The 19,384-nt window shown below is 37.1% G+C and overlaps 1 protein-coding gene across 3 annotated transcripts in view; it reads right to left on the minus strand.

The window, feature by feature from the left end:
• GABBR2 (gamma-aminobutyric acid type B receptor subunit 2) overlaps nucleotides 1-19,384 on the minus strand; it is a 454,845-nt gene that overhangs the window by 33,421 nt on the left and 402,040 nt on the right. For all 3 annotated transcript variants that reach the window (XM_061351451.1, XM_061351452.1, XM_061351453.1), the window contains one exon: nucleotides 1,761-1,871. In XM_061351451.1, coding sequence (XP_061207435.1) covers nucleotides 1,761-1,871 — 111 coding nt within the window. The remainder of the gene's footprint in view (nucleotides 1-1,760; nucleotides 1,872-19,384) is intronic.

A 19,384-nucleotide genomic window follows, 5' to 3' on the forward strand; every position in this document is an offset into this window, starting at 1 on the left:
AACATGTATCAGTTTCTGCGATAAAAGGGCACTGGAGTAATAAAGAGTGTGTATTTCACCAGTGGTTATGAAACCCCGTGTGCCTGAAATAAGTGTAGTGAGTAATGCCAAATGGCATTTGCAAACTTGAACAAACTGAGTCACATATTTTGTAGAAAACAGTCCAACATACATGACAACCAACCAATTTTGGGCAAAGGACTAGTGAGAATCAATGCAGCTTGATTACTATCCAGCACAACTCGAAAGAAACTTAAAGAAAACTACCAAAGAATGTTTTTTAAAAATATATGTTATTTTCCCTCTTTGATTTTTAATTGAAAACATTATTGAAGCTATTTTTACAAAAAATCCCTACTGCTTGAATTCTTCAATATTTTCAAAGGAATGCTATTTGTTCATTTACACCTAAGTGAACCAAACATATTTACCTGTTTACTTTTCAAACAGAAATCCCTTGATGCTGTGCTCCAAATTGAGATTACTGTGAATCCAGAGCCACTCAGAGCTGCGTGGTAAGACATGTTGAGATGTGAAAACTCCCATAATTCCTGATCCCTTTGGGAGGATCAAATAAGTACTAGCTCTTGATTTCACAGCCTGCTTGGGCGTTCTCTGAAAAATAGGCATCTACACCTAAAATGGCTTTTCTTTTTTTTTTGCTTTTTTTTAATGGGAAGGCGGGAAGGCTTCCTTTTGGCTAGTCACTCCAAGATCAGAGCTCTCACCTGGGAACTGGAAACACTTGGTGTAGGTGCCTCCTCTGCCTGAAGGCATTCCCCAACAACCCATTCTGACCGCAAGCCTACTAGAATTCAAAAAACAAAAATAGCCCTCATCTCTTCCTGTTGAGTTTCATATTTCATATTTGAAGATCTTTCAGCCTGAAAAAAAGCAGCATGACTTTATACCCCAGCAGAGCAGTCATCTGATGTGGAGAGGGAAAACAAGTACTTCATTCACCAGCAGCTCCCACTCCCCAGCTTCCCCCAGGGCAGCAGCACCAGCTCCTCTGAGAGGAAGCAGCTGACCCAGTCTTTCACGGGTGTCCTAATGAGCAGGCATGCCGCAGACACACAGAACAGATTGAACCCTTCGGGTAGTGTAAAGGAATGTTTATCTAGATTTAGGATCCAGATGGGACTCAACTCAAGATAGGTGTTCAGCTGGTCAGTGCTGTCAAATTCAGATGTTTTTAAAACCTTCAGGCTAAGGAGCTTTTAATTGCTAATAGTCACCATTACAGTGTTTTAATCAAGGTTCAGGATTCCTGGCTCCCAAAGTTTTAGAAATCTTTCTGTGGAGATGGGCTTTGGGGACAAAAGGGTTATTTTGATTCAGGCTCCAAATTAATATTGTGTCTCCTGCAGCTGTTCCTGAAGGACATTTGAAACTCAAATACAAGCATCTAGAATAATCTAATCCCATCTTTCTGGAAAACCTAAAAGAATTCACATGATTGGGCTTCTTTACTGACAAAGTTGGCTCATTCATGGATCCATCTTTTTACTATTGAATTTCTTGGTTTGCCATATATCTATAGTATTATCTTTAAGTGCTGTTAATGTCTTATTTATTTTGCATATGCATATATCCATATATTACTACCGAATGAATTTAGAAATGGTCCAAATATAAAAGATGTATTCCAGGAAGTTTTAAATCACTCCCAGCCATCAGAAAAGCAAATATAATTCAGTTCATGCCTATCAGTAAATAGCAGCTTGAAGCCAGTGTTGTGCAAAACAAGCTATGCTTACCATCAGCAGCCCTTTATAAGCATAGACTATCCCAAGCCATATTGTCATGTGGGTGTTTTCGCAGTGCTCCAAGATTGGTCGGATGGAAATATCTCTGCCAGCAGGGTCCGGCTGGAAGAAGAAAAGGTGAAATATTTAGATTCAGATTTCATTTGTATCCACACCTCAGAGGTCCTTAAATCTATTATCAGTAGATTGAGGATGTGTAGAATACAGAGTGGACATCTTTAAACTAGTGATGACTGCGGACCCATGAACCTGCAAAAGAATACAGTCAGTAGCAAAGATCTGAAGAAACAACTGCATGCTACCTCCAACTGAGGTCACCTTTACTGCAAATCAGAAACAAAATGTCTGAAGTCACTCTGTCTTTAACGATGTTGATCACATTTATCAACTTTAGGACACCTAATTTTTCTACAAGGCAAACAGCTTGAATGCACAGGCATGACGATAAATGTACTTAAAGCCATCTGTCCTTTCACCTGAGGTTCTTGTGTCACTGGCAAATTGCTGATAAACAATGTATGAAACACTGCTGTGGTTCAGGTGTTTTTTCACTGATAACCATGAGCTAAAGCAAAGACCATTTACTATAGAATCCACAGCAACAGCTCAGAATAGAGTAAAATAATCAAAAATCTGGGAAAAACATGTCCTTTAGAGTGAGTGAACATCAATGAAGAATTTAATACTGCTGGAAGCTTTGCAGGTTTCCATTTATTTTGAAAAGGATATTGTATAGAAGTGCAGAATCAAGACAGCTTGTGGGCTATGAGGACTATTTATGTGAGACAAAAGATATAATAAAGACTCAGAGAAACCTGTAAGAACTACCCCCCTCAAACTGCTTTTCAAAAGTGTAGGTTTTATAAGAATAAAAGGTGCTTTTCATATGACATACTAACAGATTCCGCAGAATATTCCGGTTGGCTATGTGTGTACCTACAGTCTGTTTTAATTTACAGAAAACACTGAAATACTGAAAGCTGTATTTTCTTTCCACTTTGAAACACTGAAATTCAGCTCAGCTAAGACCAACCCAGACCTAACTTTCTGTACCGACTGGGTACAGTGGGCTTTGCAAATTTCCCTTTTTGATGAATAACGTCTGCAAAATGTCTCATACAGAAGTATAATGATTATTATATGTGATAAGGAAAAGTCATGTTTTCACCAACTGAAACGTAGAATTGTATGTGGAAGGACTTCAGAGAGATCTGAATAATCTCCTAAAGCTTCCTGCTGCCTCTGATGCTGCTATGAATTTTGCTATGGATTTCAGTGGTCACAGCATTAGTCTGTAACTCAAGTTTCTTTTATCAGTCTTTTTGTATGTGAGGCATTGCTCCTGACTTCATACAGTGTAAAAAAATAATGTAACAAATAAGGAGGGTAGAAAAACACAAACAACCTTGTGCTGTGCACTGCACCATCAAAGGATTCCCAATTTTCTTTGAAAACCCTGCAGTAGGCAAGACATTAACATTTAAAACCTTTTCTGATCCTGGAAATCTGTAGAAACCCTGAACAGGAGAATAAAGATCTTTGATAAAAGGTGTCCTAAATCAAAATAAGATAAAAACCAAGTAGGAGATTGACTCTCCCAGAGAGCTTATGACTCCACCATAATGGTTGCTGATGGCAAGCAACCACCCATTAGCTGAAGAATTGAAATGACTGCAAAGATTAAGTGGCATCATAACATTTAAGATGCTATGAATGTTTGTCTGGGGATCAGTTGAACTACCTCGTTTTCCTTCATCAGTGACAAAAACCCACTGCTAAAATCTAGGTGCACTGAAGGGAAAGTAACCCTTTCATGTTAAAGACACATTCAGCCTGCTAAGGTAAACACAATTTTTGGTTAGTATGAGGTAAAGTTCACTTGACAAATCATTCAAATATAGCTTTGAATGTGTAACTGATGAGTCAATAGGACTGTACTACAGAGAAGTTCTTCTGGAATTCCAAACTACACAAAAATCTGTTATGTGCTTTTGTGAAACAATAAAATAGTTAAATAATGCTGACTTTGGCCTGGTGCGATGGACAATGTGATGTGGTTTGTTTACCTTGTGCCTGCATAGAAATCTCCATTCACACTCCACCACTTTTAACCACCTGCAAGCAACTGGAAGTATTCCTTATTTTGAAAAACATTACTGAAATGAGAGCTCCTATTTGGTGAGTGGCAGATAATATTTTTCATTTTCATTTTCAGTGTGTGGTTATTCTCAAAACTGGAAAATTTTCTATATATTTATTACTCAAAACTGAAAGACCTGGTCAGAAAAATAATGAAATGGAAAACATAACTTGTTTTCAAATATTGTCACAGAGAAAAAAATAGCAGCATATCCTATAGTAGGAAGGTTGCCAGATTTTATTAGGCAATGATACTTTTAAAATTATGTTAATTAAAATGGTGCTTTCAGATTTCATGTCCTGTGAAGTGCCTAGGGGCAGTAAGAAAAGAGAGAATACTGATTGTGGCATCAGCAAAAGTATGTATGGGGTAGCACTCCTTCCAGTGCACTTCCCAGGTCTGCAAGGTGGTGGTATTTTAAACAAAATCTCGCTGTGGTCTTGTGCGTGTGGAGTTAAGCTTTGGCAGGTAGCAGTAATTTTACAGTGAACTGATTTTGCTGATTACTTATCGGTACTGCAAAATGACATTCCTGCTTTACTGCTTTTAATTTGCCATTCTGTTTCTTCACTGATTTTGCATGAATTAACTAATCACAGCAAAAAGCTGGGTTAAAAAAACATACGATATTTTCTGATGTCAAAAGAATTTTTAAAAACTCTACAATTACAGCTGAATGGGGCACTTCACTGACCTCTCTAATCATCCACCATTTGTGCACTTTGTTATTGCTTTAGAGAGGATGACAACATAAATGCTACCAGTGATTATATATGTACTGGAAATTTGCCCTTTCCTTTTATAGAAAACAATCTAAATGCCCTTCAGATGTCATTCCTAAAAGCCTGAAGACCTCCTATCTTGTGATTAGGCTAAAGCTTTCCTACCTCTTCTGAAACCTAATAGGGTTTCTGACATTGACATAAATTTCCGGAGTATTTTCAGCAGTTGAACATAAACAGTTTAATCTGTTCACTTCATAAAAGAGCTATGTATCATCCCCTGTAAAATGCTTGTTTTACATTAGATCTGCTAGGTCTAGAAAGCAACCCAAACCAGTAAACAGACTGCCTACAGAACGTTTATATCTGTTCTCTGTGCATGTTCAAATCCTTATTAGTCAATTCTGTACTTTTGTTGCCTTTTCATTTTCTTTGCTCTTTAGTCTGCTCGTGGGCTGGCAAAAACTCATCGTAATAGGTGAGTGGTGATTTAGGTGGGTACTCCAGAGGGAGGACTGAAGTTTAAAACCACCTGGAACCAACAGGGAAATTTGCAGGAGGGACCCTGGCAGGGGCAATGACAGAGACTGCCAAGTGCCTCCTGCCTTCCTACACGTCCTCAAAATAACTAGGCAGCAATGAGCCTCTTGTTTTCTTCACATATCTGTGGATTGCAGCACAGAACTACAGGCTGGTTTAAGCTGCTTTTTGAGAGTGGCCTGTGTGAGGGAAGCAGAAAGGCCGTGCTTCAGGTGCAAGTGCAGTTTTCATTGAACAATTATCTCCAACTCCTTTAAGGATCTCGCTTTGCCTGAGGAAACAAATGTATGCAGTGTAATGGGCAGCTTTCCTTGTCTCAGGCTAAGGTGTGAGAAGACAGAGCAAATCACCCTGAGGCATCTGTGCCTTCTAGGCATGATGTTACTTGATCCATATATGTCAGCTCCTATCTCCATTTTTTCATCTATAACTACAATTTCTCAGTGGCTATTATACTATCCAAAATCCTTCTGGAAAAGACCCCGTGTGGTGGGAGATATTTATATGAGGATTAATTTATCACTGACTTATTTTGTGTCTTCACTGCTCTTCCTTCCTTATAGCTCCACATAGGTCTTAAAAGGAGAAAGCATCATGAGGCATTTCATCCAGGAAATCACAGAATCATTAGGGTTGGAAGGGACCTCTGAAGATCATCTAGTTCAACCCCCCAAAAAAACTGTCTGTGAAGAACAGATTGGGCCACCACACAGTATTCAGAAGAGCTTGACCTTCCTAAGGTACTTCTTCTACATGGTCACTTCTTCAGGTCCCATCGTTGGTACAGCAGGTGATCCTTATTTATGGACTTGTGGTTCTGCTGTGTAACATATCTCACAGGTGGGAAATCTCAGCAAGCTTTCCGAGAAACGTTGCAGCAGATTTCCAGTGTGACATTTTGTCATTTCTGCAGCTGCAGTTTCGTGAGAAAATCAGAACATTAGGGCTCAGCCTTTTCTAAAGATGGGTACGAAACGTAAGATAAATAGCTGCAGCTTCTGTTTACTAGGTTTAAAATAAACTGTACAGTTCCTATAGTACAGAAAATACAGGATCTTCAGTCACACTGTTAATATGGCCTTCGTATGCATCCCACTCTCTGTTTTATTTTCTTTTTAAACAGCTTCCATCTAACTGGCATAATGACTGTATACTACTGCTAGTCTTCAGCATGAATTAGACATCTCTGGCGTTTTCAGTTCGGCACATTTAACTGTCAAATGGAGCTCCAGTGTGATTTCTTACCTGAAAAACCAGACTTTGCTAAATTAGAAGATCATCCTTAATTCTTTTTAAATTCACACACACCCCTCAGCCCCCCAAGTATAAATAAAGTTAGTTTATACTGTAAATTCTGTAAAGGTGTTCCACAAAAGGATTTAAACAATTTTCACATGCACTTTGTTGTAGGTGGGCTCTCAGATATTGATGAAAAGAGAAAGAGACGGATCAGAGGCTGTCTATTTTTCAATTACTTAATAATTTGAGGGTATTTCTAGAGGAGAACAACTGTGATATGGAAAAGAGATTTGCCAGGAAATGGATCCTTTTATTTATTTATTTTTTTGTTACTTTGTATATTCATACCTGCCATGAATGCAAAATAGCAAATGCAATGCTATCCTGGAGTAGATCACTTGGAATGTCTTCCAATTAAAAAAATGCTAGACAATGTAGAATAAAACATTGTTTGTCTTTGATCAACACTGAGATTGGGTTCAGATACATTATGAATCAATTGTATGTTATATAGTAGCTCAGTCAAGTACAAAATTGTTCCTAGATTCTTGCAGTCCAGTGACCAATTTCATTTATCTTCAAGATTAATTGAGAAGTTTGGTCACTTCTGTAATACTCTAATGATTCAAGACAATGATTGATTTAAAGACTTTATGTATTTTTCTTTGATTCAAAGTCATGGGACAATATGATCATGGGACAGAAATTCAGCTTTTAATAGCCGAGCACAGTACTATTTCATATAAAAAGGGCTGTTTTCCAGTATAGAAATGCAGGATTCTGTTAATAAAAATGCAGCCTTCAAGTAAACAACTATCCTTACACCCAGCCACTTCATGACTCCTGTATAAGAAACAAAAATTCTGACCTCATGAGAAGGTAAAGATGAGGTCCTAAGCAATCACAACGTGCAGTGCATCCAGCATACATGCCTGATGCTCTCTCATGCAGATCCCAAGAAGAAAATTATTTTAGACTTCAATTTAGATATTTTTTTTTTCAAATCGGTTAAATAATGTTATTTATATTTGCAAAAACATTTACAGTTGATGACTATTGTCTAAAAACACTGGTATTATCAGCGCTGTTCCCAGGCTGAAAGTAAAAAACACAGCACTGCACCAGCTACTAAGACTGAGAAAAATGACTGCTACTGCTGAACCCAGGGCAACTATCAATACATAACTGCAGCAAGATAGCATGCTATATCAGTTTCCACCTGAATAGAAAACTTCTCATAAGGATCAAAAGTTTAGGAATGTTACTTTTAATTTTTTTTTTTCCGTAATCTGAGGTGGAAGACAAAATTTTATTTCATGAAATGATAACAGCTGCTTCAGCCCAAAATCTGTGGATTTGTACCAGAGCAATGGATTAATGCTCATGGCATTATCAGGAGAGCTGTTGCCTCATTTCTCGTTTCATTGCCTAGGAAGTCTGAGAGGTATTCAGCCTGTTGTGCCTTACTTCTTTGAGTTAGTTAGAAAAAATCATCTTTCTTTCCAATAACTATGATCACTAAAAATTCTCACTCCAGTTTTTATTGCTCCAGAGTTAGATTCAGTGCTTTTACAATAAATGTCTAATTAGAATTAGGAATTTCTTAAACTTTAATTCTAGTTATAATTTTAAATTGAAATTTACTAGAAAATGTTAAACATTCTCTATTTGATTTTTTTTAAAGGATCAATTCCAATAATTTTAATAACTTGAAATCATATTTAAAATCAGGTTCGTAATTCTTTATGTTATCCCCTTGCAAAGTTGTTTAAAATGAAAATGTGTGATTTTTAGGTTTAAAAAACCTAAAATGACCTTTTAAAACTGTATTTATTCATATTAATTATAGATACTAAAGATAAATTACTGGCATTTTAAACTGATGCAAAACAAAACCCCAAAGTTGCTGTGTTTTGTCATAGTTTTAGAACCTTAATTTTATCTTAAAGAAGATTCCTTTCCACTTCAAATATGTTAATGAATGAGGCTAAGGGTTGCCCTTTACATTTCCAGTGGTTCCACAGTGGTGACGAGTACTGCAGCAATGCAGTATAGCAATATTATTTTAAACTATAGGCCCACTGCTTATGCTCAGGTGGGAGTTAGGTGGGGCATCCATCAGCCTTGGGAGCAGCATACCCCGAACAGGAGTGTGCAGTTCAGCAAACAGTATGCATTCAACAGGAGTGGCTTGGTGGAGTCCTCCAGAGAAGGATTTGCACAGAGCTACAGTATGAAGTGATTCAGGATGCAGGGTTTCTCACACAGATCTCCATACACCGCACCCCGCCCCTGTGATGTGAAGTAAAGGATATTTTGAAGTTACCCAGGGTGATTTTAGGTTACTTTCTGATTCAGTTGTTTTCTTCTTGTACTGAAATTCAGCTCCCACTCCACCTCAGTCAATGGAAACTTCAAAAAATTAGCTCTTCCAACAGCTCAGAAGAAATCCTATTTATACTGTAACTCTTAAAATCTTCATTCCAAGTGGTATTGTAGCATAACATACTTATGGGACAGTAATGGTTGCCTAACTAGAAATCATTGCACAATGAAACAACATTTGACTGAATACCAACCTGTATGTTCCTATTTTTTATCTGATCACTTTTTTTTCAGTTTGGTTTTCTAATACATGGAAAAGGTGTGCCACATAAGCCAAGGAAAAATGTACTAACACATTTTGGGGTTTCAAGAATATTAACTGCAGTTATTTTATATCACTCACTTGCTGCAAATACAGAATTCAAGTCTAACTTTGTAAGTGGATGAGAGTGAAGACAGAAAAAAAAAAAGAAAACATGTTAGAGATAATCACTATAATTTCTGGTAATACAATCACAGTGATAGTCACACTGTAATATCTTTAAAACAAACCTACTTTCTGTCTCTCCATCTGTCTCTTGTACAACTAATTCCATAAAGCAGGAAATATAAATACTGTAAGTTAGTGTGATTTAAAGATGATAAAATGGCAGAACACCTATTTATAAGTCTTTGTATTTTGATTATGTTCATACACTTACTCATAAAGAAAATCTCTCAGGAGCATTATTTATAGCATCACTTAACTAAATGATTTTTATTTTACTGTTGTGGTGCTTCATTTTTGTTTAAATGAAACAGTTTTTTGAGACCCAAAAGGTTCCCACAGATTTATTGATATTTTTATTAATATCATCCCCTAGTCCAAGCAGTTTCATTTTTTTTTGCATTAATGGAAAATGAAAAATAATGGATTAGACTGAGTAAAGAAACCCCTGTGATCCATGTAAACAAATACAAACAAGCAAAGAAAGGGAAAAGGCAAAATTCTCTTGCATCAGGAAGTGGTTCAAATGACTGTGACTAAGTCTTCCCACTCTGCACCCAGCAGTCTCTCCAGTAGAAATTTTACATTGTGTTATTTCCTCAGAGAACGTTGCCCCAGTTACTTATATAGGGACTGGCTAATGAAATGTTTCTGCGTTCTGCATGGAGGCAGACTTAATAAATCATTCTTGGCAGTAAAACATATGTTTTCTTGGAAGAGAAAGCAAAAGGCCAAGATCCATGAGAAAAGCAGGTTAGAGGAATGAAGACCTTTGTTACCACCCAGAACCTCCTGCACTGCACAGTCTTCCATAAATGTGCACTTCCTGGTATCAGCTTTGCAAACTGAGGAAGATTATTTTCCTCTCCTTTCCCGTGAAGGTGCCCAGAGTTGTGGCTGATAAGCAGAACTTGCCGCTTCTTTCATTTGTTTTTTTTTCCTTACGAGATTGCTTTCTACACTGGAGACCATGCCAGCCACTCTTGTTGGTGGCTAGAGCAATTCAATACCTCCTTGCTTACAGTAATGGAAACAGACAGCATTAATGTGGAAGTACAGCAAATGTGTAAAGAAGAACATTAGAGCAAAAATGCAGCAGGCAGCCAAAGACAAAACTGTAAGGGTTGCCCCAACACGAATGAAGGCGGAAGCTCTTTTTGCAGCTATTCTGTCATTGAGTAGGTTTTGACTTGTAATCAAGTATACGACTTAGCGCTCCTTCTGTGGCATTTAGAGAAACAGGTTTTAGCACTTTTCCTATAAATAAGTCAGATTTGCACCCAGCATCTAACAGAACCTGTCATCCCTTGCTCCTCCCAATAAGAAAAATACCTCAGGTCCCCAGTTCTGCCCAGCAGTCTGGGACAAGAAGGGAAACAATCTCACTTCTTATGTTTGTGTTTAGTGCTGTAATTCCTTTGATTTATGGATTCTGACAATATTTATTACTATGCCTATTTGCATTGCAGTGACAACAACAACAAACAGACACTGTGTTCTTGCCAAAAGTGAAAAATCCATTCCTTAAGAGGATTTCAAAACACACATTCAAGGTGCAGGAGAATAAAGGAACATAAAATAAGGTTGTTATGGCATTTTCAGACGCAAACATCAGTTGAGACCACTGTTCCCTTATGCAGGCACTGACAAATATATTCTTGGTTGTGGCAGATAAAAAGGATAACTTCTCAACATGAACGAGATTTTAATTTCCTCACCTATTCTTTTATACTCTCCAAAACGGTTATATGACAGTCCATCATCCCACTAGTGGATGATTTTGCTGATATTTTTATGAATGAACTAAGACAGAATTCATAAATTGTTGTATTAAGTGCAAGCCTTTGTTTTCAGAAATTTTGAGCAAATCTTTAATTCATAAATGCTAAGAGAGCTTAAGCATATTCTCATAATTACATCACAACAGTTGTAGCAGAAGCACCCACATCTCCTCCAAAGTCTTTCTAGAATTAGGTGATTCAACTTCCCCATCACAATAATTGCTCTGTTTAAAAATCAACTCCCAATTTCTTGTTGGCAGTCAAATGTAAGGTGCATCTTAGTATATGAAAGTACATGAAAAGATTTGTCTCATAAGAATTGTGAACATCATTTTTCCCACCCTGCAACAGCAGCAATGTCTCAGGTATAAGCATTTTTCCATACCATCATCCAAAAACTGAATGGATGAATAAATCAATAAAGGTCAGGTCAACATAAATATTTTGATTACCTCAAGATTCAATTTGGTTTTGAACTTTTAAAACTGTTAACCTTATTTGATATAACCTAACTCCATTTTGAAAAGAAAAGTCATTTTGAATGAAGAAGAGATGTTCTTTAGTTAACAAAGGTCAACAAAAACATTTTTGCACTTTTCTTCCAAAACAATTCTGCATGGGGAAGCTCACTGAGACTGCCTTTTTCTTACAAGTAAATAAATCTTAAGACTACTCAATGTTTTCTAAGAAAAATATCTCAATACCTAAATTAAGGAATATTATCAGCAGTAAGATTGTAAATCAATGGTCTTGACAGATTTCTTCTGAAGGTTCACACTTGAAAGTATAACTGATCCTATACTAGAGCAGAGTGACACCAATGAATGAGCCACACACCTTTACAACTTTTACTGGCACAATTTTGCCAGCAAAGCCTACAGTCTGGGGGCGAGTATAAGTGACTAAAGGCACACAAAGCATGCCTTCATCTTTGGTAGAGTCCTGCTTCAGCTGTCAAAGATGTAGCACTCAACAAACTAAAATTACTCTTGGAATCTTAATACTCTCCTGCCATAGGAATCTGAAATGAGGCTTAAGATTCCATAGTTATACTGGCATTACAGTGGAATGAGACTGTTTTGATAATTGTCTCATCTTGAGCAAAACACAGGATGTAGATTTCTCTCGCATTAACTCCAGTTTGAAATGTAACAGCACTTTCAGAAAAAAACCATTTAATGTTGATGAACATATACAACTCTCACTGAGTCAATTCTGATGACTGCAAAAAAAATGGCCCTCATTTTGCTCCTTATTTCTAAAGTGAATTCACTGTCAAGTTCCTTTAGTCCTTACTATGTTTTGTCTAATGAACTGAAAGGCTATGTAATGAAATTTTGTTTGTATGTATATTTTGGCCCAATAAACTCTTAATGTAGTCCTGATAAGCTAAATATTGAGCTCCTACTGTTATTTTAGTCTTGACGTGTTTTATGTCTTTAAAAAAATCTTACTTCTCTTCACTGGGCTATTGGACCAGCATGTTTCCTGAATTCTAAAGAGTGGAACAGAGCACACTGTGCTGGTCGCGGTTGCCCTGGAGCCATACCCAGGATGAATAGCACTGTAACACCCCAGGTTCAGTTAGATCAAACTGTATGTATGAAACCTGAAATGCCAGAATATTTCTCAATTTCTCTTTTCTCTAAAACCTATAGAAAAGAAAATAGATAATTTTGAAATCTTATTCACCAGGTATTTCTTCTTATTTCATAGGAATAGTTGACATGAGTAAGAACCATTAATAGTTGCATTAAGCTACCTTGAAAGTTACATGCCCCCAAAACACAAAAAGAATAGCAGTTACAGAATTTTTTTATTTTTCCATCATGTCTTTCTTCTACAAAATAGCTATTTCAGTGTTGCCACTTCTATTGACGTTATTCAGTGCAAAGCAGCTAGTCATGGGAATTTATTCTTTCTCTCAGTTCAGTAAAACTTTTATGCAACATTTTTCTTTAATAATTTATCTTCTTTCAGCATCTGTCAGGCCAGATTTCGTTTAACACAAGCTTACCACTTTAAATTTTGCAGGTCCTTTGCTCTGGTATACAACAGAAAGATTTTCAAGAAGGCAAGTTGATATGAAACAAAACCCAGCAACCATAAAACCAATTTTATATTTCCATAGAATTGGTTTTTACATTGTAAGCTCCATATTTCTTGGCTTTTGTAGCATATGCTTGATATATAGGTAGTACAAGCAAATAACTCTGAACCTACTCTACCTTGCAGTTTCTGCATCTTCTTGACAAAAGTAGTACATTTGCTTATTTGTAAGATTATGTTTCAGTGAATTCTTATATTAAAGGATCTGGAAGAGACAAATTGCTTATTTTCAAACCAAAGATTTACAGGAAGCATTGACCTGCAACCATTATCTGACATATTTTTGCATTTTTTCTGTAACTAAATATACAATGTATATCATTAGCTATACACTTTTATCACATGAACTTTAAGTTGTCTTGATACATACAGATGATCCTATCTACAAGCATCTTTCCAGTACAGATGTGTCAGACATCAGTATTTTTCAGGAAAAAGGATTGTTTCAGGAAACAGAATTGTTTCAGGATCCAGTACTGGTAGCAAAGTTTGTAACCTTTACTGGCCTTGGTGGCTCATTGAGGTGGTTATTTCTGAAGCAAAGTGTTTACGCCATCCTCTGAACCTATATCCATCATTTTTTTTCTATTACTTTTTAGTAATGCCTATTACATAATTTTATTTTAGCAGGTGAGCATGTGTAATTCTTCTAGGACACTTCTAAAGATGACATGAAAGCCCTCAAGAACTCTTTCTCAGCACAGCCCCCAGCAGCTTACATTTACACCCAAGTTTTCATTTCTGAGATCAAGGCACTGAAAAGAAACAGTAAGTGGATTCGTGCCTTTGTTCTTTATACCATTTTCACTGCTCACTGAAAGACAGCCAGAGGAAAGATATGCACTGGCTGACAGGCAATATCAGCATGAGGGCAGGAAAAGCAGCCTATTTCTGAATGGTGATGGCTGGTGTCAGCTAAGTTTGTCTGACCTGGCATTCACCTCCTTTGTGGTACCCACTGACAGCCAGTAACCTGTAACACATTCCAGGACAAACTTCTGTTTGAGCTACCAGAGCAATAGACAAGACTTGAGGAGAGGCAGAATTTGCAGCCTTCTGACACACTGGAATGTGTGCTGTAGTGCTAGAGGACTTCCTTGGAGTGGGGCCAGCCTAAGTAGCTGGGTAAGATTGAGTGGCAGCAGTACGACCCCAGGAAATCTCAGCTTTGCCAATGTGCTTTAAGAAGCTAAGGGAAACGCATAATGTTCTAACACAGAGCTCTTAGTTGATCTTATCCAAAATAAACCCACACTGAGGATCTTTAGAGCAGCTATGGCAAGAGCCAAAGGAGCCAGCTTGGCAAGGTAAACATCTTAGCTTCTCTGCTGGAAGAAGCTTTCCTTACCAACGAGAAACTGAAGCTTGAGCTTGTGTTCACAACTCATCTGAAGCTTGAAAAAGTGTCAGTGGTGACAATCCTTTGTCATTTGATTATCTATACAGCAGAGCAGACTTTTGGTAAATTAATCAGAAGATGAAATAAGTGCCACAAATACATCAAAAATAGAAACACTGGGAGAAATTATGAGATCTGATGGAACAAACGAAATATTGAAAACTTCAGAAGATTGAAACATCAGAGCACTTTGCTTTAAGAAGACTGTGGGGAAGAAATGAAACAGTGGTGGAAATGTTCCCTCTTGCCTGCCAGACTAAGAAAGAGAGGAAGGGACTAAACCAGAAAGAGGCCAGGTTCATATGCTCCTCCTGAATAGCATCTCCTTCTGCTACTGTCTGCAACAGATAGTGGAGCATGGTCTGACTCAGCATCCTCCTATACAGTCGCCCAGCTAACAAATATAAGCAAAATATACAAAATAATTCTTTCCATAACTTGATCAATATCTAAAAATGTATTTTATCTTTTAATGAACTTTATAGAAGTAACTTTTGTTTTTAAAATGTTTGTGTAAGTAAATGTGTATTTGCATGGAAACAAGGCCTGATGTTCCCACAATCACCTTGACACTATTTTATGAATACATCTGACATTCAATACAACAAAGTAAACAATAGTAACTATCAGTTAGAAATGGAAAACTGCTTTCTTGGGAGGTGGTTGCAAGCTGTGAAACTCACCTTTATATGAATCAGAAACTATATTATTATTTTAGAGATAGGAACTCCTATCAAGGCAAAATACAAGTGCACTGTTTTAATCTTGACTTAACAAAAACTGCCTCTATTAGCTTGAAAAAAACCCATCCAATGTTCCTATCCAGGGAAGAATGGACAATGAAAGACATATGACAGTTATTCATACACTTCTTTATGAATAAACAAGTGTATCCACCATTGAGCAGTGCTGGAATATCATCAGTGGGATGAACAAAAGGAAAAATTTGAGTGGACCATGATTTAGCTAACCTATTAAAACTCCAAGATTTACATGAGTGAATAAGTATCATGGTTTCTTTGCATACAGTATAGGGATTAGAATAGCTATTGTTCATGAAAAATTTTACAAGCAGCACCAAAGAAAAGTTTAAAAGTATTCATATTTTTGATTCTTTTTTTTTTATTATTTTTGGGGAGGGAAGGGAGACAATAAACCGAAAAAAAAAACCCCAAACCTCATTTCAGAATAAGTTTTCATCCTTTTACCTGGACTTTTTACCAGAGTTAGAAGTTATATGAACCATTTCCTTACAGAGAGTTTAAGATAGCTTTTCTCAGTTGAATAGTATGATATTCTACAAATAATTCTCACTGTAGTAATTTGGGCAATGTGTGGAATAAAGTATAAGCAAAAATTAATAAGGATATCTGAATCTAGTGCTTAGAAAGCAGATAGTCCACGTTACCCAATTTGCATGTTAAATAGTACCTTAGTGCTGTATGAGCAAACTGTCACAACCTGGCCCTGTGAGTTGAAATTTTCATGAAGGCATATTAACCTCTAATTCTTCTTTAAATACTTTTTTTTTTCTTTTCACCCATATAAATGAAGTGTGTGGTATCTCGATTACTATATCTGCTATATATGACTAAATAAAAGGTTTTAATTTTCAATGGAGCATATTTAAATACACTGCGTTCAAGTACTGTACCAAATATAGGAGTCGCAATTTGAACTGAATCAAGCAACCACAAATCTAAACATTGAGATGTGCATTGTTCACACGTGAATCAAGTGAAACCCGAGGACCAGTGCTTTGTGACATGCAATAACAGCTTCTTCAAATACACTCTGATCTGTACTAGCTGTGTAAAAGCTTTCTTTTTCATTAAAAAGTATATTTTCATGATGCAGATGTTATAGTTTAGTTTCTATTCTCAACATATTTTCATGAATATGACTCCTGGTTCTCTCTTTAATAGGTTTTATGTCTGCCAAAATAGTCTCAAAAAAGTCCAGTACCATTTCACTCTATGATTAAAATAATTTGCCTATGCCATGGGTTACAACAACACAGCACGTAGTCTACAGACTGAAATAAAACCCACCAGGTACCATTTGTTGCTTTTGGATTTTTTTGCCAGAATTTTTTACTTGGTGGGGACTTAATATAAATTTATATCTGAAATTTCCCGATTAAACATCTGCCTATATGGACATAATACTATCTTTACTGGCATTGCCCAGACCAGGATGTGGGATTATCTGCACATGTGACTGGCTATCTTCAACCTTTAACATTCCAGCATTATTGAAATGAAACAATAAAAATAGAAATGATAAATACACAGATGAAGGACATGACTGAATATCCTCTTTTTTACCATTATCATGTCACTTATTAACAAATGATGAGCACTCACACCTGTACAAAATTGTGTTTAAAATGGCTATGTTAGCAGGTGCGGGCTGTGGCAAACAACCTATGATGTTATTAAAGCTATCCATTAAAGTAACTGCTCAGCATGGTTAATACTAAGAGGTGCAAAAGGGTGCATTTTTTTTTAGCTCTGCAGAAAAGTGTAATTCAGAATATATGATGATTTTGTATCCAGTGGCCATGTCTAAAAAATAGATTGCTGTAGTTATTCATTCTTGTCACCCAGCTGCCAGGACAGGGAGAGTGTTTACTCTAGGTATGATATACCTTCCCTAAACTGGAATCTTATCTTTCACTTTAGTGTAATCAGGATTAACGTGTGGTCTTTTGTGTTTTTCAAGCTAGTGAGGTTCCTACAACTGCAACTACTTTCAGTCAACATCTGTATCACTTTCTGTGCTAAGCATACCTGTTCAAATAAAGTCATGTGGTCTGAATACCCACCAGTGGCTGGAGCACATTAAGCAGACCTTTGGAGCACAGCTGATTTAGTTTCACTGAAAAGGACATCAGTTCTTGTCTTCATCTCTGAGAACTACTCCAGAAGTGCATTCCCAAACCAAAACATTGACGCAGGCAGGCACAAAGTTCCTTGGGGAGGGAAGCCACTTCATACCATAAATAAGTTAAAACGTAGATTGAACTGCATAGCTTGCATTACCAAATGTACATGTGTGTATGTATCTACAGTTTCATATGACATTTCTCTGACTTTTTTATTTAAAGAGGAAATTGACATTTAAAAGGCTGCAAGTTAAAGATTCAGTTTCTCTTTTAATTTGCATTAGAATGCTAAACTATAATTTAACAAGAAGATCAAAACAGAAAACAGAAAACCCAATCACCTTACAAAAGCTCTTTCAAGCATGTAGAGATTCAGAATGTTTCTGTAAATTGCAGTCTTCAGGCTGATTAGACATTTGCCATGACAACATGACCACAGACAGAAACCTGGAGGGTTATTTTAGCTGTATCCTCACTTTAGATCTGTGTTTTTTAGTGTATGCCAAATAGTGATAGCAGTGTATCTTGTATGGTAAGCCTGACTTGTAAGTCTAGCTCCTATGTACCATAATACAAAATAGCAATAGTAATTCTTGGTAGCTCCTTAGAGGTGCTGCATCCAGTCAATCACTCGTGATATGTAGTATGCGCAGGTATACGTGTGCACCTGCAAGAACTCCAGGACTTGCTGAAGATGATCAACAGAGAAGCCAATATGCTTTCTTCTCCTTAGTGTATACAGTTTACACAGTGAACATGTGGAGCACCTAGTAAAAAGCAAGCCCCCCAAGGATTCTTTCTTACAACCAAAAGAGTGTCTTGTGGAGCAACTGGCAAGTTTTTGAGTATAATGCAGAGTGCATACTTTCAAATCCTTAGTCTATGTTAAATCCACAGTGCATGGGGAATGGGGGTAAGGGAGTGGAATTTAGCACAGTGTGCTTTCCTGTCTTTTTCACTTTATATTTACATCTTCTGATGAACATCAGTAGCTCAGTGGACAGACTGTTGGAAGGGCAACATAATACCAGGCTATTCACATATTCCAGTTTCAGGGAATGAGGAGGTCAGCTAGGGCTGGCCACATACTGTGCTCTTTTGTGGTGGTATGCAGGGCCTTTCTAGAAGGGACTCTCTATTCAGTTTGTTTGCCCATAGCTGGCAAAACTGTAGTGCTGTGAGCGAAGATAGGATAGATGGTGGTACAATTAGCTAAGGCCCAAGTTCCTGTCTTGTCCTGAAGTTTGCATAGAAATACTTCAGTATTCAAGTGTGGGCTTTGGTCTGCACTCAAAATATAGATATGCCAGTGGAATATTCCATTAACAGATCTGAAGAAAAAAATCCCATGTCTTATCTTCTGCTCTGTGTTCATGTATATGGCTTTTCCTTCAACATATGTCCCTGATTCCCAAAGTGCTGGGTATACTGAAAATTTATGCATGCTTTACATTTAATTTAAGCATTCCCATAGCAACTGCTAGGTTTCAGGGTGTTTTACTTTTCTTCCAAGATCCAGAGTATATCCTTCTCAGAACAGTTTCCAAGACTGTGTTTAGCCACATTCATATGACTTTCTCCAATTCAATTTTCAATGAAAATTACCATATCAATTACCAGAAGCAAGAGTTTTAATAAACAGACTGTTTTATGACCTCTTCCATCTCTCTCTGTGCTTAAACAGGTAGTTCTGCATCAAATGTAGCCAATGAAGACTGGTTGTTCAGAATCACTGTTTTTGACTGATAGATACATGATTTAATAAGGTCCAACTCCCAGCTGACACGTTCTTCACTCCTGGAATAGCTCAAAGATGTGCCTCCCCCTCTCCTCTCTCTTTCCCTTTCCCCCTGTCTTTTACACAGATCCTCTACTGTCAGGAGAGTCTGAAGGATGAACATGGTTACCAAAGGCCTGATATTCATAATGACATGAAGATAGGTAAAACAAAAATATGACTGTCCGTATGCTGAAGTCTGGAACAAA

The sequence above is a fragment of the Neopsephotus bourkii genome, unplaced genomic scaffold, assembly GCF_033783945.1.
Source record: "Neopsephotus bourkii isolate Nb327-2 ecotype Australia unplaced genomic scaffold, CSIRO-AGI_Nbou_v1 NB_591, whole genome shotgun sequence".
Classification (NCBI taxonomy): domain Eukaryota; kingdom Metazoa; phylum Chordata; class Aves; order Psittaciformes; family Psittacidae; genus Neopsephotus; species Neopsephotus bourkii.